At 46.8% G+C, this 19,993-nt stretch overlaps 2 protein-coding genes across 6 annotated transcripts in view; one reads left to right on the top strand and one right to left on the bottom strand.

The window, feature by feature from the left end:
* Window positions 1–3,597, bottom strand: part of LONRF2 (LON peptidase N-terminal domain and ring finger 2) — a 34,162-nt gene extending 30,565 nt beyond the window's left edge. For all 3 annotated transcript variants that reach the window (XR_011339124.1, XR_011339125.1, XM_069876625.1), the window contains exon 1: window positions 2,769–3,597. Coding sequence is in view for 1 of the 3 variants with exons in the window: in XM_069876625.1 (XP_069732726.1) it covers window positions 2,769–3,567 (799 nt within the window). In the remaining 2 variants the exon portion in view is untranslated. The remainder of the gene's footprint in view (window positions 1–2,768) is intronic.
* Window positions 1–19,993, top strand: part of RPL31 (ribosomal protein L31) — a 492,543-nt gene that overhangs the window by 146,151 nt on the left and 326,399 nt on the right. Inside the window, exon 1 of one of the 3 annotated variants that reach the window (XM_069876705.1) lies at window positions 3,538–3,541. The exons of 1 other annotated variant lie outside the window; for it this stretch is intronic. The gene's annotated coding sequence lies outside the window, so the exon portion shown is untranslated. Of the gene's footprint in view, window positions 1–3,537; window positions 3,542–4,133; window positions 4,138–19,993 lie in introns of those variants that run through there. One more of the 3 variants, XM_069876696.1, reaches the window with a different exon arrangement.

The raw sequence follows: 19,993 nt of genomic DNA on the forward strand, positions 1-19,993 counted from the left end.
GAAGAGATTATTTGTTATAAGTTACTAACCTACTATATATTTGAATATTATGTGGAGTTTTTATGATTTTAGAACTAAAATATAGGATTTACTTGAATAATAACTTTAAGCTAGCCTTTGCCTGGACACTCATGCTTACATGAGGGATTTTAACGAGGCTGCACTTAGAAAGAATGGGTAAGAATGGGACTGTATCTAATTAAGCCAGATAAAAAGGACTAGTGCAATGATAAGAGAAAGAAGAACAAGCTAGGACCAGATGCAACCTTGAAGAGGTGCCCAAGGAGTCTAAGAGCATGCGCAAGGAGAGTTGAAAAGTTCAACTGTGAGGAAGATCTACAGCCTTCATCCAGAGACCCCTGAAGAAGAAACCCAGAGGGCAGAGCATGTGTGCCAAGGGGAGGAAACTTATGTAAATAAATTCCAGGAACCGATTAAAATAGACACACCTGTCCCAGGAAAAGTGGTGAATATATATGCTTTGACTGTATATTGCCTTTGTGAATGGTACTGGAAGTTGCATGCGCATTAGGTGGAGCTGCATGCCCGATGTCGCATTAAAGGATACTTTACTTAATAATCAAATTGTCATTGATTATTGAGTCTGGCTTTTCACGGCATCAAGCACACTCAAAACACACAAAAAAGTGAAGGGTTGGGGAGTGGGCTGCCCTTCAGCAACAGGAATCTGGATCTGCTACTATGATGTTACAACATGTCAGCCTATAGTTTTAGGAGTTCAAAATCTAGCAAGATATCTGCTATTATTTTTAATTAGAAGAGTGAGAAGTTTCTGAACAGATTCTCAGTGTGCTTGGGAAATCACAGAAGAGGGAAATAAGGACACTGCAACGGACTTATCTCAAGACACTGACACACCACAGCCACAGCTGGGGAGATCTGTTCTCCCAGAGCACTAGCAGCTCACTATGGTCTTCCCTCTCTTTTCACCGCTGTGCAGACACGGCAAGAAGCACCCATGACAGAAAGAAACAGTTCTCTATAAAAACAAAAAAAGTCACATTAAGCCCCCATTTGATCGACAAGATATTATTTTGTCCAGCAGCGGGCCCTTGAACCCAAAACTTTAAGAGGCCCCACTATTGAAAAGTCACTGCATCCACCAGTGACCTACACCAAGCCTCTCCCCTCCCTCTGCTTTACCTTCCTTCTTGAGCTCTCCATCCTGCCCTACTTTAATCGAGATTACTTCAGCTAAACCATATAATAGTTTTATGGGGAGCCTCAGCTACGACTGAAAACTTATCACATCTAGCTGGAAAAGTGGAATAAATAGCAGAACTAGCAGTTTCCACAGCCAGCATCGGCTGCAAGTCAACAGCATGCTACACTACCTCAAACTCTTGTATGCCAAATGCCCATCGTGCAACCACAGCAAAAAATGAGAGCAAGTCTGTGTCTGGCACAATGGTGTGTTTCCCTCCACAGCAGCCAGCAAATCAATAGAAAGGTAAAAATTCACAGTAATTTGTGTCTAGATGTAAAAACCAAGAACGTGCTTAACATAGGGAAGGAGCTCCTCCACCGTGCAGAGGCACTTTTCTCCGTATTTGTCTTCCAAAGACATTTTCATCTCTGTTAACACGACTGAGGCTTTCTTCCCGTTTCCTCCCCAATTAGACTGGACATCCATCACACTCAGACTGGAGGAGTGAGATCTCAGCTCTTCCCAGCCCCATGCCAAGCGTTTCCAGATTCCGCACCACCCCCACAGAACAAACCAGAGGGGAGCACACGCACGTACACAAGCATTACTATCAGACTACAACCAAGCGAGCAAGGAGCCACCTACTACTCGGCGCAGAGCCTGAAAACAACCCAGTTTGGAAAAACTAAGGCTGCCAGAGGAGAGAAGGCAGACTGTACCATTTGTATTTAAACCCAAGCTCTTTGGGGAACACTCCGTACACAGGAATTCTGCACGCCTATGAAGAGGTGACATTCAAAACATGGGCAGACGATCTCAAAACGCAGATTTACCTCAAATATTTTTGCACAGTGTAAGAAAAAGTTTTCTGAGCCTTTTATGCCTATCGGTATTTCTTCAGAGGCTGTGTTTTGGTGGAGATGCAGCTGCATGCAGCTGAATGAATCTGACCTACACACTCATCTCTGCCACGAAGCCGCGGCACAGCTTAACACGACCGCTACCACGTATCCTTCACTAAAGGATGGTTTCCCCACAAACGTGGAAGCGGGTTTTCTAGAAATACTGCATAATGAGTCATCGACTGCAGGCAGCGAAACGCCAGGCACCTTCTGAGCAAGGACGAAAATAACAGCGGAGCAAAAATAGCCCTTCACTGGGGGAGGTGGGGGTGGGCGTGTGTGTGAAGGAGACCCGCTGGGAGAATTCATTCTCAAAACTTCCCCCCCCAGCGCCCTCTCCTTCCATTCACCACAATTCCCTCCCCGAGTGCAGAAGGGGGATCAGTATGGAGAGGAGGGGCAGGCTGGGGGACATGGCGGGGGGGGGTCAGCCTAGATCAGAAGGAGGATGGGGGGGGGGAATGTCAGCCTGGATGGGAAGATCGGAGGGGGTGTGTCAGTCGAGATGGGAGGTTGGGGGGGAGGGGGTGTGTCAGCCTGGATGGGAAGGGGACGGGGGGGGGAGGGGAGCGTCAGCCTGGTTAGGGGGGATGGGAAGGGGGGAGCTGGCTAAGCGGGACGGTGCGGGGGCAGCCCAGGGGCGTGCCGGCAGCCCCCTCCGCCTCCACTCCCTCCTCGTCGCCCCGCCGCTCACTCACCCATCTCCAGGGCCTGGTTGTACTTCTCCAGGGCCGCCGCCAGCTCCTGCCGCTCCCGCAGCGCGTCCCCCTCGGCGCGGAGCCGCCGCGCCCGGCTCTCGGCGCCGAACCACTTGTGCAGCAGGTTGCACAGCACCACGTTCACCCGCGGGCGGGCGGCGGGGGCCGGCGGCGAGGAGGAGGAGGACGAGGAGGACGAAGAGGAGGAGGTGGTGGAGGAGGAGGAGGCCGGCGGGGAGGCGGCGGGGGCGCCGTCGGCGATCCGTCGCCCGCGGAGGCAGCGGGCGCAGTCCCCGCGCTCGGCGCAGCGGCGGCAGTGCGTGTGCCCGCAGCGCAGCGTCACCGGCTCGCACAGCAGCCGCCGGCACAGCGGGCAGGCGAACGGCTCGGGCGGGCGGCAGCAAGCCGGGTCGCCCAGCCCGTCGCCCTCCGGCGCGGCGCCGCCGCTACCGCCGCCGCCGCCCCGGGGCGGGAGGCGCAGCTCCTTGTCGCGGATGCTGAGGGCGAAGCTCTCGGCCAGGTCGCGCAGCTCCTCCGGGCGCAGCCGCGACACCCGCGCCGCCGCCCCGTAGGCGTCCAGCGCCTCGGCCGCCCGGCCGGCCCGCGCCAGCGCGGCGGCGCGCCGCAGGCACAGCTCCCGCTCGGGCCGCGCCGGCCCCGACAGCTCCGAGCCGTAGATGTCGGCCGCCAGCTCGAAGTTGCCGCTGCGGAAAGCCTCCTCCGCCACCCGCAGCATCTCGGAGCGCGGCAGCCCCCCCGCGGGACCGGGCCCGGCGGGGGGCCCCGCGCCCGGCTCCATCCCCGCACGCCGCCCTACTCCATGCCGGACCCGCCGCTCCGGCTCCTTCCTGGGAGGGGACGGCGGCGGAAGGAGGGAGGGAGAGGGGGCGGGTCGCGGCGCTGCGGCGGCGGGCTCGGGGTGGGAGGAGACGAGGGACGGGAGAGGGGGGGGCGGCACCGCCCCCACGGGCTCGGCTCCCGGCTTATGTAAGGGGCGGGCGGTTGTGTAAGGCGCCTCCGGGGGCGGTGGTGTGGAAGCCCTCCTTCCCTCCTTCCCTCCTTCCCTCCTTCCCTCCTTCCCTCCTTCCCTCCTTCCCTCCTTCCCTCCTTCCCTCCTTCCCTCCTTCCCTCCTTCCCTCCTTCCCTCCCTCTTTTCCTTCCTTCCTTCCTTCCTCTCCTCTTTTCCTTCCTTTCTTCCTCTCCTCCCTCCCTCCCTCCCTCCCTTCCTCCCTCCCTTCCTCCCTCCCTCCCTCCCCTCTTTTCCTTCCTTCCCCTCTTTTCCTTCCTTCCCCTCTTTTCCTTCCTTCCTCTCTTTTCCTTCCTTCCTTCCTCTCCTCTTTTCCTTCCTCCTTCCCGCCCTCCGGGCCCGACAGGTGCCGGTGCCGCACGTGCCCGCCCGCCGCACGTGCGCGCGCCGCCGCCGCCCTCAGCCCCCGCCGCTCCCCGGCCCCGCGCGCTCCCGCGCTTCCCCGCCCCGCCCCCTCACGCCTCAGGGCGGGTGGTTTGTGTTTCCCCGAGGAAACTTGCGCGTGTTCTCTCTGCGGTAATAAAAGTACTAATAATGATGGTAATAATGATATTAATAATAAAAATAATAAATCCCAAACGTCACAGCCCAGAAGACCAACCGTGTCCTGGGCTGCATCCAAAGAAGCGCGGCCAGCAGGGCGAGGGAGGGGATTCTGCCCCTCTGTTCCTCTCTTGGGAGACCTCGTCTGGATTACTGTGTCCACTTATGGAATCCTCAACAGAAGAAGGACATGGAGCTGTTTGAACGGGTCCAGAGGAGGACTACAAAGATGATCCGAGGGCTGGAGCGCCTCCCATAAGAGAACAAGCTGAGAGAGTTGGGGTTGTTCAGCCTGGAGAAGAGAAGGCTCTGAGGAGACCTTATAGCAACATGCCAGTACCTGAAGGGGCTACAGGAAAGCTGGGGAGGGACTGTTCACAAAGGCTTGTGGCGATAGGATGAGGGGCAATGGGTATAAACTGGAGAGGGACAGATTTAGACTAGACATAAGGAGGAATTTCTTCCCCATGAGAGCGGTGAGGCACTGGCACAGGTTGCCCAGGGAAGCTGTGGCTGCCCCATCCCTGGAGGTGTTCAAAGACAGGTTGGATGGGGCCTTGGGCAGCCTGGGCTGGTGGGAGGTGTCCCTGCCCATAGCAGAGGGGTTTGGAGCTGGATGATCTTTAAGGTCCCTTCCAACCCAAACTATTCTATGATTCTAACTGTCAGGAAAAAAAAGCTAAAACTTCTCCGCAAGCAGCAGCTTTGCCAGCTTGGTTTGGGATCCATGAGTCGCGCACCGGCAGCAACAATAAAGATAATGCAGCTGGAAGTTAGTTAATCATGCATGAGTCAGAAAGGAGTCCAACTCGCTCCGCAGGAATAACAGGAGTAAATAAATAAATAAATAAATAATATAGGCAACGTTTATTTTAGACACAGCTCTAAACTAACTGTATGGAGGAGCGGAGAGCCTGTCAGTCAAATGAAGATGTACCTGCTTCCAGCTGCTTCTTGGATTGCAGCTGAATAGAATCATAGAATAGTTAGGGTTGGAAGGGACCTTAAAGATCATCTAGTTCCAACCCCCCTGCCATGGGCAGGGACACCTCCCACTAGATCAGGCTGCCCAAGGCCCCATCCAACCTGGCTGTGAACATTTCCGATTGCAAAGGATATTTGGGGTTTTGCCTCTCTCCTGCTAAGACTTTAAGACTCAAAATGATGGCCTCTTAGGCTGTAGTAGGAAAATCTCATTCCTTAATTATTCTGCCAATTAGTCTTTATGGTATGAGATTGAATCAGCTTTCTTTATAGCATAAAATTGTATTAACTTTCTAAAGATATACAAAGTTTACATCATATAGTGCACAGTTATACTTGAGTAACGATCAATATTCATGACCGAAGGACCCAGCTCATGAAAAGGAGGAGCAGGACAGCCTGCACTCGGAAGGTAAGGACCTTTGTTTTCCAGAATCTTAAAGCTTTCCACCAAAGATTAAAATGTACCCCTGGACTGACAAGGTAGTCCAGCATCCTAGCCCCTCCAACACCTCTGTGAAATCCTCCCTTTATCTTGCGTCATAGGTAAGTAACTGTAGCAAGACCAATTCCTGGGATATCTAGATTAATAAAGAAGCAGGTGGATGATGGCTGCAGAAGTACGGTTGCTTTGTTAAACCACATGTATGTACTAAGTTGTTACACAATTTACCCATTTTGCACTGTTAATGTTCCTAATGATGGTTCTGTGGGCAATGCTCACTGGTCTGACACTTGTGCCACCCTCCTTGGCTCAAAGTTTCTATCTAGAAGTTTGCCTCGGCGTCCCATCACTGTTTCATCATTCCTTTTCTGTATGTTTTCACTTGAAATCACAATGGGATTGAATACCACTACCATTTTATCAAAGTCAGCTGAGGGCATGGTTCATAGCACAGAGGACGGAAGCGGTGTGGCTATTTCTGCTCTGCTGTATCAAGGACAAGCCACAGGATCTTGATGAAAATGTGGTCTTGCTGCTTGCATTAATCTGTGGTTCCTGGGATGCTGACAAGGAGCAGCAGCATTTTTACTGCTTGCTTCTGTCCTGCTTCCCCAGCCATTAGCCTCTTTGGCTGGGAACTCCCCAGCAGCCTGTGGAGGTTCAGCCCCCTCCAGGCCACCAATGTGGCCCTGGGGCCACTCAGTACATACCTGGCTCACTGGTGAAGCAACGCTCCCTCCCGCCTCTCTCCAGGCTGCTTGCTGGCCTAGGATAAACCCAGCAGATATTGATCTAGGAGAAGTCATGCTTGGTAAGGAAAAGAATTCCCATTATGAAAAGGCAGTGACTCAGAGCATTAAGGGGCCTCCTGAATGTGTCTGAAGCTGCTGTGTTTGGGGATTTTTTGGCAAAATATTCCCTTATCGCCTAAGAAAAGGACTGACAATCGGTCATCTTGACCAAGCGTACTGTGGGAGAGAATAGTCACTGTAAAAATGCAGTGGGCCAGCGCCTTAAGGCACCCCCTCAGTGCACTTGGGCTCCCATATGCCTGCAACAGGACCATCTCATTGCCTGAGAAAAGAAACCGACCCTCAGTCACCTTGAGAGCCTAATATGCCTGATACCTGGATCACAGCCCAAGTGGGGTGGTCTGATGTAACTGGTAGAAGTTGCCAGAATTACATCATCTGAGTTGTGGCCAAAGTTAATATTAAAATATCAAATGAATATTTAAACACTGAAATAGTCAATTATCTCAAAGTCCTATAAGTATGTGATCTTATGGAAGGCCCTTTGAGCTTTCCTGTATTACAGCAAGTGGTGACGAGCAAACTCCCTAGGAGCTAGGATGCCTCCCAGGAGTAGCACACAGAAATTGTTTGCTGACAAAGCAAATGAAAAGGCCAGGGCAACACTGACCTCTCGAGCTTCAGTTATCACCCACTGAGGAGTAACACGACACATTGTGAATATTCCCACCAAGTTCAAGAAGAGGAAAATTCTGGCCAGGTTAGCCTGTGTGTATTTGGATCCGCATGTGTGTGATTTGATTTAACCTTGTAGCAAGTATGGTGTGAACCTTATCATCTTCAAATCTGCACACAGGTCGCTGATTTGGTTATAGCAAATCTTAGTGAATCACTTTGTTAATCAGGTGATAATTGTTAACAGAAATTATAGAGCTCATATTTAGGATCTATCTTAACAAATCCAAAGTTGCTGCTAAATCAAAGTCTCATAAATTTCCACCCATGACAGAATCCTCCCTGCTTTCCACGGGTGCCTCCACAGGAAAGCAGGGAGCAGGCCAGTTCATCCTGCCACGCTGCTTTTTCCCACGTGTCTCAGAATTGCTGCGTGACAGCCTTTGCCTCCAGTCATCCCTTTTGATGGGTGGCTGGGGGGAGGATTGGCTCAGGTGGTGGTATTGAACACGGCCAGTCAGCCCCTCCATTTGCTGCAGCGCTTGTATCATGCCATACTGGCATGCTGGGATGGCTGTGGTCCTTTCCTCATCAACACTTAGCAGGTGCTTCTAGAAGAACCTACCGCTAAACAAGGCTACTACTTTATTTAGCAATGTGATCAATAGCCTCTTGGCATGCAGCCTCTATTTTTTTCAAGATATCTGTGAGGGAACAAAATTACCTGGCTGCTATTCAAACTGACTCAGTGTGGCATCTTTTCCTTTCTTCCTGTGTACAGAATTGCTTGTCACTGGTGTCTGAACACACCTGCATTGCTCTTCTCCTTGATGCTTATTTTGGGGGCCCTGTTCTTCTGCAAGACTTCTTGCTCCAGAACACAGTTCATTTGTACATCAAGCCATGGCAGCACCCTGCACTTCTATCTGCTGTTTCCCTATCTGAGCAACAATGCCATTTTGTTATAGCTCCTGTTTGCGATATTTATAAGAATTCACTGAGCCATGGATCTTGGATGGATGATGAAAATATGGACTCGTCACTTGAGCCACCCCGAAGTATTAAAATTTTGCAGGAAAGAATTATAGCCGAAGAAAGAGCAAGAAACAGAGAAAAAGAAACTAAACCAAAACTATTAATGATCTATACTTAAGAAGCTCGTATTTCTCACTGAAATTATCGGTAGTATGCCTGTCTCAGTGAGTGTGACATAGGAGACTCCTGCCAATAAACGCTGGTGTAAATGGTGCCCCATGACGTGGTCATGTGGTTTATGGCTTCTTGTTGGACGAACTATGAGTGACTGGTTGTGACAGCCACAAAGAAGAATGGATTTTTCAGAAAGGATTTGAAAGCCAACAAAAGCATCAAAGTTGATTTACACTTTTTATTAGAAGAAAAACTGCAGCTACTGTGTAGGGTTGAAGCGCTGCCTGCCACAGGAGATGAAGGACTTCCTCTTGTACTCAGCAAAATCATGGTAAAACTTCTGCTGGCTTCATCATCTTAAAAAAAAAAAACCACCTGTCACTCCAAAATAGCCATTATGTGGCATTATATTCCCCGTTAGTAGTATTATTCTCCTGCTAATGGTACGCTTCCACTTAGGAGTGGCCTCATCACGTTCTCTCAAGTCACATGCAGGTGCAGAAGTCCATCCACTTTCCAAGGGGAGAATTACAGGTGTTTATTTCTCTGAGTCACTGTTAAACACTGCAAAGTTGACAAAATGTTTCCTTTAAGTTTGTAGGTAATTTTCAACTTCATACCAAGGCCCAGGGCTCCCAGGGTTTTCCCCAGGACAGAATTTTACTCCGAGCTTGAAAGGGAAAGGAAGAGATGAAGCAACTTTGAAATGACAGCATTTACATTTTGGGAGGGCATTTTTAATTCCTCTGACACTTTTCCACTGCAAGGTATTTTGAAGTGTTAAACTGGAGCTTGATGATCTGGTGAAGGAAATCTGTCTTTTATTGTTTCAGAATAAGTTAATTAGGATATAATCAGTGCATAGGCACACAACTGCATGCCATGCTAAAATGTTACTCAGGTTGTAAAAGCAAAGAAACAAGAATTAGGATACAGTATAATTAAGACTGTGTCTACTTATTTAATGTCTCCTTCATGCATTAAGTTGATACAATTTTAATTAGTCACATACTATTTTCCCTACAGGATGCATGCCACAGGAAAGAAGATAGTCAGTTAGCATCCAAACAGTGATGTTCTCCCAGGTCACTGTGCAGTCCCCTGCACTTTTTAATTTGTATTAGTCATACCTCACTGCAGTAGCTTTTCTTTAAAATTCAGAGTACAGCATTGGAATATTTCACAAATAGGCACACATTTACGTTTTCAACAACAGCATGAGTCAAAAGGAATAATAGCACATCCTTTAACAGCTGGGAAATTGAGGTACAGGTGAATTAAGTCCAGAGTAGCCACTAAATCAGGGCGCTCAGTTTAGTGGATGAAATTTCAGCATATCATTTTTCAGATATGCAGATGATTTCAGAAGTACAGCTTTGTTCGGTTGAGCTGCACCTGGATGGAGGTGCTGAGACTTCAGTCTGAGTTTGAGCCTCAGCTTAAGCACTCTGCAAATGAGAGCTACACAATTAGTGATCCCCCTCCCAAAGCATGAAATAAATGCCTTACACTTTGGCACAAAGAAAACCCACAGCAGAGTGCAGCAGGCAGTTCTTCTAGCCAGCGCTCATCTGCTTTTCTCCTTCCCTCATCACTGCCTCATTTATTACAAGCTTTTCAGCTTTCAAAAGAAAAGGTCACTGTATGATTATTACTACTGAAGTCTTTGTCAGCTTAATGAATTTGGCCCAGCTGAAACAGCAGAAACACAAATTTTTTTTTTTTTTTTAAAGAAAACCTTTTTTAGAAATATCATTTTTGTCCAAAGAATGTTGCAGGGTAGTGCTAGTGATGAAAAATGTGCTAGCTAAAATATATTGATGTTAAACATAACAAAGATTATTGTTTCCCCCAGAAGACATGTAATACATTAACCTAGCTGCTGTGAATCACAGGAGCTAGGACTCTTTCTGGAGGGTCTCATGCTTCCTTGTGGCATCCCGGACAGAGAGATGGATCTTGCCTTTCCACGTGACACACGTGTAACGTATACAAAAGATGTTATTCACAACTACATCCTGCACAGGCTGCCTGGAAGATTAAACAGTTTAATAATTGCCCAACAAATAATTAAAACATCCTATGATGCAAAAAGTGACAATTAGAGTGTACTAATAGATTCCCTTCCATCAGCTGCTGTGTGGAGCAAGCAGTTCCTCACATCAAGATAAGCACTGTTAAGAAAATCCCCTTCCCTTAATACTACAACAATTTGTCTCTATAGTATGAAAGTACATTAACTTTGTTAAAATATGTATTAGTTCACATTATACACTGTCATGTAATGAGGTAGAGTGAAAATTTACTGGAGACTGGTATTGTTCTTGCTTATGTAAAACCAACTAAAGGGTGGCCCAGCCCTGGAAATAAGGACTTTGCTTCTTGGAAGCTTAGAGCTGTCTTTGAAGGATAAAGGATACCCCAGGACAACCACAATACCGCTAGTATCACACCCTCTTTAACAGGTCTTTGAAATACTCCCAGTGTCATCTGGCCTCCTAGATAAGTAACTCTAGCAAGGCTGACTCCAGAGATGTCTGGATCAATAGAAAAGCAGCAAGACTGCTGCAAAAATAGAGTCGCTTTGCAAAGTTTTATTGTGTTTAGTAATCAGTAGTGTGGGTGTTAGCAATTATTCAAATTGTGTTGTATCTGAATGTTGGAAGGATATAAGAATCCTGTGTAAAAACACATTCAGGGTGCCCCAATTTGGCCGGGACACCTCACACACATGGATATTTACACTAGTAATTCTATACTTTTTGTGTGAGGCTCTCTACTCAGTAGGCACAGGCTAGTTGCAAATTTTCATGACAGCACCTATTTCCTCATCAGAGGATTGCAGGGAGGGTGATGCCAGCAGTTGCACCTGGTGGGCTGGGGTGTGGCTGCCACCCTGATACGTGCAGCAGTGGATATGGTTAGCTCATCCAAAGGAGGTCTCTTTCCAGATCAGTTACTTTGCTATTTTCTAGCACAGAGCTGGGGGATTTTTAATTCTTGTTCAGTAAGCAATCAGCCTGGATTTTCAGTATATCACAAATATTTTCCATTGTGCTGGTTCACACGCCTGAAAAAATAGCAGTACTTGTGTTTCTCTCTGTTACTGGTGCCATTAGGGCTTTTGGCAGGTACAGAGGTGGAGTGGGACATCCTCTTGTTGGGCACTGATCTCCATCCACCTCTGGATATCCGACGTGAGTTTGCCCACCAAGTCGAAGGTGGTTCTGCAAACAAATCCCGGGTGAAAATGGATTGTTACACCTCTGTTACAATCCTTGTAAATCCTTAGCAAAGCCCTGCTTGCACCCCTCCAAGACTGCTGCACATGCTGAAGTGCAGCAGTATCTGGACCAGGCTGAAAGCTGACGGCCCAAGCATTTACCCTGCGTAGGTGGAAGGTATCGTTGCCCAGGCTCGTGGCATGCTAGGGCATCCTGAAGTTCAGTGAGATGATACTAAGGCAAGAGACCCTTCTGGCATGGAAATAATTTTAAAAAGCAGGATAGCATACTGCAGTTGGAGGCATCCGAAATCCATTCTGGTGCCAGCCACCCACGTAAGTAGTTGTCCAGCTGGGTGGTGGGCACAGCAGGTGGCATCTCTATGGGTACAGGAGACATCTATTAGTGTCTGGAGGGGGGAAGCCTCTCCCATTTCTGGAGGGCTGCACAAACATTTTTCAGGGAGAATAAACTGCCTTGGAAATAGAGACTGGGATCAGAGTTTCCCGAGGTACACTCTCTCCCAGTCCTTGCTAGGACATCATAATCTTATCAGATGTTCTATCTCACTCTTATCACACCTGCCTTTTGTGTACATATAATGTTACATCTTGTTTTCCAACTACTACTATTAGCAAGAAAAGCACCCATTGAAATGTAGAATTTTGCCCTGCTTCAGAAAGGATTCCCCTATAGTTTTATAATGTTGATGTAACATTTTACACCAGCAAATCTTTGAGACTCCGTGCTCTGGAACAGATTTTCTAGGAGCCTGGAGGTGGACAGCCTGGTGTTGTGCTTCAGCATCCTGTCTGAGGTCATGGTTTCCCATGGTTCATGTGCTGAGGCCCAGTCTAAATCTACCTTCTTTTAGTTTAAAACCATTACCCTTTGTCCTATCACAACAAGCCCTGCTAAAATGTTTGTCCTCAGCATTCTTATAGGCCCCCTTTAAGTACTGAAAGGCTGCAATAAGGTTTCTGCAGTCCCTTCTCTCCTCCAGCTGTACAACCCTACTCTCTCAGCCTTTCTTCACAGGAAAGGTTCCATCCCTCTGACCATTTTTATGGCCTTCCTCTGGACACACTTCAACAGGTCCACATCTTTATTGCATTGAGCACTTCAGAGCTGGGCACAGTACTCCAAGTAAGGCCTCACAAGAGCAGCGTGGAGGGGCAGAATCACCTCCTTTGACCTGCTGGCCATGCTTCTTTTGATGCAGCCCAGGACACGGTTGGCCTTCTGGGCTATGAGCACACATTGCCTGCTCATGTTCAGCTTCTCCTCCTCCAGTACTCCCAAGACCTTCTCAGGAGGGCTTCTTTCCCTAGTCCATATTGATACTGGGGGTTGCCCCCAACACTTGTGCAGGACCTTGCACATGGCCTTGTTGAACCTCATGAAATTTACACAGGCCCATTTCTCCAGCTTGTCCATGTCCCTCTGGATTACATCCCGTCCCTCAGGCATGTCAACTGCACCACTCAGTTTGGTATCATCTGCAGACTTGCTGAGGGTACATTGATCCCACTGTTTATGTCATTGATGAAGACCTTTAACAGCACTGGTCCCAATATAGACCCGCAACAGACACCATTTGTCACCCTTCTCCATCGGGACAGTAAGCTGTTGACCACTACCAATTCTTGATCCATCAAACAGTCCACCCATCAAATCCATCTCTCTCTAATTTAGAGAGAAGGATGTTCAAAGGTTCAAGGTGCAAGGTTGGATAAGGCTGTGAGCAACCTCATCTAGTGATAATCACTATCTACCCAATTAAAACTAACAATTTGGAAAGAAGCAAGATGGGAAGGGAAAACATTTCCATGATTAATTCCAATTGTAGTATGTTAGCTGGTACATAAGCAAACTTCTTGGAAATCGAAAGATTGCAAAAATAGGGGTAGGGAGTTTATAACCATTTTCATTCAAAATATTTTTGGATGAGTGGAGCAGTGATTAGAATGAGTAAAAACATATTAAGAATCTCTTCCATCAAGATATTTAGAATGAGATCCCTTAAAGCCATGAAAGTTTCCAGTGAAATTTACTCTGAACAGCTAGCAGAGACGTGCAGAACTAGATATGGCTTTCAAATATTTGTCAAGTTCATACATAAAGCTCATTCTTCTACTTGTGTGACTACATGAATAAAAATTTTGTAGTTCAGTCACAGAAACACACAATATTTTCTTTTAAGACCTATAGGGAGATGTATTTTAAATGGTTGTCCCTATAAAGCGCTGACATGGAATAGCGACAGCTGACCTCTAAAGCCGACCGTTGGTTTACATTTTATCACATGAATAAGCCCTTTCCCAGCCTACCCTCAAGCAACCTGTGCACAATACATAGTCTACATTTATTTCCCCCACATGCATACACACATGTGTTTTCTGGTTTTATTGAGCTAGTAGTCAGCAGATAGCACAGTACTCGCATCTCTTCTAGCAGTCTCTTCTTCTCATACTGCTTGGCTCAGATCCTCTATAAACATAATTAGGCAGTGTCTTTCAGCTTCCTTTATTTTTCTAGGTAGGATGACAAGCCCAACCCTTCAAGAGAGTCAGCAGATTTCATGTAATGTGGAGTCATTGCCAGCTAACTAGGTAGAGTAGTGCAGGTAGGTGTCATTGATGGTTTACAACTACATGCAACGCTAATTATTTCCAAGGAGTGCTATACCTAACTAGGTGGTGGGCTGGCTCACTTCAGACTGAAATTCAAACTGGTCACTAAAAGAAGACTCACAGCGTCTGGAAATCTAATCCTCGCATCTCTGGTTTGTCAGGTCAAACAGAACAAAGAACAATGCTGCTTAGATGCAGGTGATTGACAGAAAGATACAGATTGCTGCTACACAGCTGCAAAATTAAAGGTCTTCTGGGTACCGTGCCAGTGGTTTAGATTTACATCACAAGCAAATAAGAGCTCCTAATGCCTCTCTCTTTTATTTCAGATTTTGTCAGCTGGATTTGATTCTTAAAGCAAATTTCTGGAAACAGAGATTGAGAAAAAAAGTAGCGCTATTTTGTTTACATTTATCCCTTTCCATTTCTCCAGAGCCCACATATCCTGGGACTGATACACAGGGTCAAAGAAATTGAAAAGCTGACAGTGCTCTTGCAGTGTGTGGCAGGAACAGAGCCTTATTCCATGGAGGGTTACAGGAGTGGTGACATCCACAAGAATATTAGGAAGGGCAGAAACCCCATGGCTAAGTCAGTCCCAGTTCTTGCTGCCTCTAATGATTGTTACAGTAAGGTACGGGATCCTCCACCAGCACCTTTGCTGGAACAGACTTTTCATCTAATCTCCTGGCTCTAGCGAACTCAAGTATTCAAAGTTCCAACAGACAAAGCCTGAAGAAAGCTTAGACATCTAACTGTGATGATAATGGAAGGTAATTAAAACTAAGACATTTTACTAAGGGCTATTGTAACTTCTCCATTAAAGAACCTCTGCAAATTCAGGCCAGATTCTTTACTCCTCATCTTTCCTAGATGTGCACCCATGGTCAAAATCAGTCAATTCTCAGGAGTCTTGTTTAATGGCCATGTAATGCAGAAAGTCAGAAGAGATGATTACAGAATCTCTGTATCACCTACAAACCACTCTAGGATGCAGATCCCTAACACAACTTTATTCTAGCCTTTCTGCACTTCTTCTGGTTGGAAAGTCTCTCTTGGAGTTTTGTACCCATGTTCGGGTGAAGTTTCACTTAGGGCTCACACAGCAGCATTAATATTGCCCTGTCTTCACCAGAAATCCCTCAGCACATGCCTAAATAACAAATGCTGGGTGCAGGAGTGGTGACAATGCTTGACTGGCTGCCAGAAGAACTGTGTAGAAGCTTTCACAGCAGGGCAGCTTAAGGGTATTCTGATTTAATTTAGAACTCAAACATAATTTTTCTTAATTAACAAAAAATACTCTCTTTGTTACCAGTCTGCCCCTGCCCCCCTCCCAACCCATAAAATGCCTTAACCCCCCCCCAATAGGCCAAATAAGCAATAATGATGGAAGATAACCACTACCTGTTGACAAGGATTTTGTCCATGCACATTTCATTACCTTTGCACAAACACCCTAAGGCTTCTGCAGCTCTAAAAGGATTATTAACAGAATGGTTTGTGTTCCTACCACACACCGAACACCCCAGTTGCTATGTGGGTGTCAAGCTTCAATCAAGGCAATGTGTAGCAGCTATTGAACACTTAATGCATATCTCTGAAAGACACAGTATGCTAAAGGTACTGTACTCGAGTAAAACTGGGTCGATGGCAGTCATGCTCCGGGTTAAAAACCTCTAAGCAAGTCAACAGAGCTAGCTGTCAAGCCAGAGGAACTTCCTGACAAGTGAAATTGCTGTTTGTGTTTTGCTCAGCACGACACACCCAGCATACGTTACTTGGAAAACAGCGTGTGAGCAGGAGATCACATTGCCTGGGTACCGAGGTGCTGGTGGAAAACAAGGTAAGGAGGTCAAGAGTACAGCCAAGCAAGTGTGGCTTTGTTTGTGTCTCTAAGAGGGGATTTTGAGTGCAAGGAATTCTACAAGGGGCCTTGCTTGCATGCCAAGGGGGTTGGAGAGAGTATTGTTGATCAAGTGGAGAGAAAAGACTAGCAGCAGGCAGGATCACTGAAGTGTCCCTTTGTAGACCCCTTGCGGTGAATGGCATTTGGCCACCATTTCACCTTCTGCATGGGTCACTTCATGGAAATACAACAGGCATATTCCACAGGCTCCTCCTACCCCATATAGCTTCTGTTTTCAAGAGAAAAAGGACAGAAAGATAAAGGTAAGAAGTAACTTGAAGAAAAATATACTTACTGCCTACCCAGCTGATAATAATTGAAAAATGTGGGTTGGAAAGGATCACTGGAGATTACCCGTTCCAAACCCAGCTCAATACAGGGACAAACTTAGAGTTAGATGAAAGCACTCGAGAATTTTGCTGTGTATGGCTGTTTCACACACCTCCAAGGATGACAATTCCTCAGCTGCCCTGGGCACCTGCTCCAACACTGACTCACCCACTGTAAAGAGCCTCTTTTCTTATATCCAGACAGTTTGACAGACCTCTGACTACTGTCTGTCTTCCTGGAAGCTCCAAGAATATTCCATATTTCTTATAGCCAGCCACCCATTAGGTAGCTCAAGAGCAGAGTCTATACAGCTGAGGAACATAATATATATAAAAGGGATAGGAGGAAGTAAGTTTACACACTATGTGCTCCCCAGCAAATTGGTCCCTACCATGCACTGATGCCAAAGACTGTTCTGCCCCAGGTGGTGAACTCTGCACTTCTTGTTGAGCTTCATGAAGTTTCCACTGGCCCAACCCTCAGCTTTTTCAACACTGCTCTACCATCCAGCATAGCAAACTATTCTCTCCCCAACATGCAACTTAATGTCATCTACAAATTTGCTGAAGGTACACCCTGGCTCATCATCTGAGATCAGTGATGAACATATCAAACAATACTGACCTTTGTACTGAACTTTTGCTACACTGCTGCCTAGACATTGAGCCATTGATTACTTACCCCCAAGTCTAGTATTTCAACCAACTTTCAATACATCTTCCAGTCATTTCACCCAGCCTGTGTTTCCTCAGCTTTCAGATGACAGTCCTGTGGGAGACCACATCAAAAGTAACTTTAGAGATAAGATAAGCAATATCTGCTGGTGTCTCTTTCTCTCCATAGAGAAGGCAGCCAGGCTGCCCAGGTGTGATGTACCTATGGTGAAGCTGTGCTTACTGATCCTGAGAGGCACCTGATACTTCATGAGCCTGAAAATGGATACCTAGGCCATATGCTGTGCAGTCCTTGTTGCACAGAGTACAGAGAGGAGGCTGACAGCTCTAGTGCTCCCTAGATCCTCATTCACTACTGTTAGCCTGTTTTCCCATCATCAGGGAGGTCTCCGTGATTTTCTACTGATGATCAGCAGCCTGGTGCTCACATCACTCTCTGCATGAGCATCCTCCAGCCCTGAGCATTTGTGAGAAAACCACATGCAGTATATGAAGTCTTGTGCAGTGCATCAATACACATACTGTAACAGAACAGAATCACATAGATAAACTCGACTGAGAATGAAGGTTGAAGTGAATGGATTTCCATGATATGGCTGTATTTTGATGCATGCTTTACACATATTCACCACCAGAGTCAACTAGTGTGACTATCTCTTCAGAAATGCACCGAGCCCATTTGTGTACATCCTAATCCACACCACCTCCCTTCTCTCCAAAGAGAACTTTGAACGCCAAGATCATGAAGTTGTAGTCAAAAGTCCAGTAGCATTAAAATTAAAGTGGTCTAAACAGGTGTGAATTTACAAAGAGAGATCCTAGGGCTTTATTCATGCTGGGAAGTGATGGAACCCAGATCTGCAGAGCCAAGGGCACTGAGGAAGCTACATCCAAACTCAAAGGTTTCCCTTCAGACTGGCTGTAGCCTGGCCCCACTCAAAGGAGGACATGTTAGGAGCTCAGATTCCACTCAGGAGTCCAGTTCTTGTGTCCCAGCATCAAGGCACATGAACCACAGAATCGAAGGAGCGGGTCAGCCCTGAGCTTCATTTCAAAGGCACACTCCAGCCCACACTATAACTTGCACTAGACAGTCCGTGATTTCATAGCCTCAGAGTTGGCTTTAATACCAGCTGCCTTGTCCTCTAGGGAAACGTCCTTGCTGGTCTGGCTCCCTAACTTGTTCCCTCACATCTATGCATTATGCCTGTCTCTCCTCCTTTATGCCTGGGCAGCTTTTCCATGTCTTGTTTTGTCCTTCAGGTCCTGTTTATATGACGCTCCACAGAGCATGACTGAGGGGAAAAAAACCAAAACCAAACCAACCAACCCATCTTTTCTATTCCTGTAGAGTTTTCCTGGCAGTAATTATTTTCCCAAAATGCCTGGTGAAGGAACTTGTATTAACTTCACTTCATAAGTGGAGATCTGGTGATAACAAAACCTAAGGAAAAAATATTCATCCATTCTGGAGTTCCAGCTGAGGCACCTAAAACCTGATTCAATATTATATTCAGACTACAGCCTCGACTGACTTCACTTGCAGCTGTAAACAAACAGGGTTCATGCAAGTCATATACCAAGACCTGCGGTCAGAGAATGAGGAACCTTCACCAGTGACCACTTGTGAGAAGTCAGGGTTAAATGACGCAATTAGCATCATGAAAAACTTTACGGAAACTGGTGGCAGATTATTACATTATCTTTTTTCTTCATGCAGTTTCCCACCTACTATCTTCTGCAAGAGCTAATCTAACGAGGCAGAACCAGGGGCATCTCGCTCTTCTTCAATCACCTCGTTCAAGCCAGGAGCACCCATCTCTCCAGTATCATGAATGAGAGATGAATTCTGTGAAAAAACAGCACATGGCAGCGTAACAAGAATAACTCCTACATTAAGATGCGTGGGAGAGAAGGGCAGGGGGAAGCTCCTGATTTAGGCATTTCCCAGCCTTCAGTACCAGCTGTTACAAAGTCAGCACTTCCTGAACGCGAATTTCTAGACATAGGTCAAGAAAAGGGCAAAAATGTCCTTTCCAGCATCCTTAAGAGGTTTTTAGTGCAAGTCTTCATACTCGGTTAATCCCTTGCCTCCCGTTTCACACCGCGTTGCACTTCAGTCTTATTACTCTTCCCTCCCGAGCACCCCTGAAGTGTTCAGTCTCTTTATCCATGTGTATGTCTTAGATTCCCCACAAAGTACCCAGCTGCTTATCACTCAGGTCCAGAACCTGAGGTTGCAGCAGGCTGTTGCAGTGAGAAGCAGTGATTAATGAAAGAGCCCTCTTTACCACGTGCAGGCTGGGACAGGTCATACCCTCTATGAAGAACTTAGCCACCAAGCTTAAGGGCTTTTCCCAGTTCCTGTGGTCTGAATTCTTCAAAGATCTGTCATGTCCCCAGTGGTTTTATCACACAAACAAAAAAAGGCACATTTTAAACAACAGAATGGCTTCACCTTCTCGCTGAAGTCCTTCATCCTTTGCAAGAGACCAGTGTAATACACCAAGATTTTTTTTTTCCCCATCAAGAGCACAGCACACTTTAAGTAATTTTCCTAAAGGGTATTCCCAGAAATGGCACAACCATTTTAGCTCTTCAAGTCAGTCAGCAAAATTAAAAGTAACCAAAGCCAGAGGTTTATAAAGAAAGCATTTAGGAAACCTAACTGAGGCTGGCACTATCAGCTCTACATCCTGTAAAAGAAACTGCCTCAGCCAAGTGCCCTAAACTACTTGTAAGCTCTTCCAAGTTGGAGACAAGATGCTCTAGGATCTGGTCACACTTGCAGAACTCACCTCATATGACACAGGCATTAAATAAAGCAAAACCTGAGTAACCCCACAAAACGTCATGCTCACTGACTCTCATCTATGCGTG

This window comes from Phaenicophaeus curvirostris, chromosome 1 (assembly GCF_032191515.1).
Source record: "Phaenicophaeus curvirostris isolate KB17595 chromosome 1, BPBGC_Pcur_1.0, whole genome shotgun sequence".
Classification (NCBI taxonomy): Eukaryota; Metazoa; Chordata; class Aves; order Cuculiformes; family Cuculidae; genus Phaenicophaeus; species Phaenicophaeus curvirostris.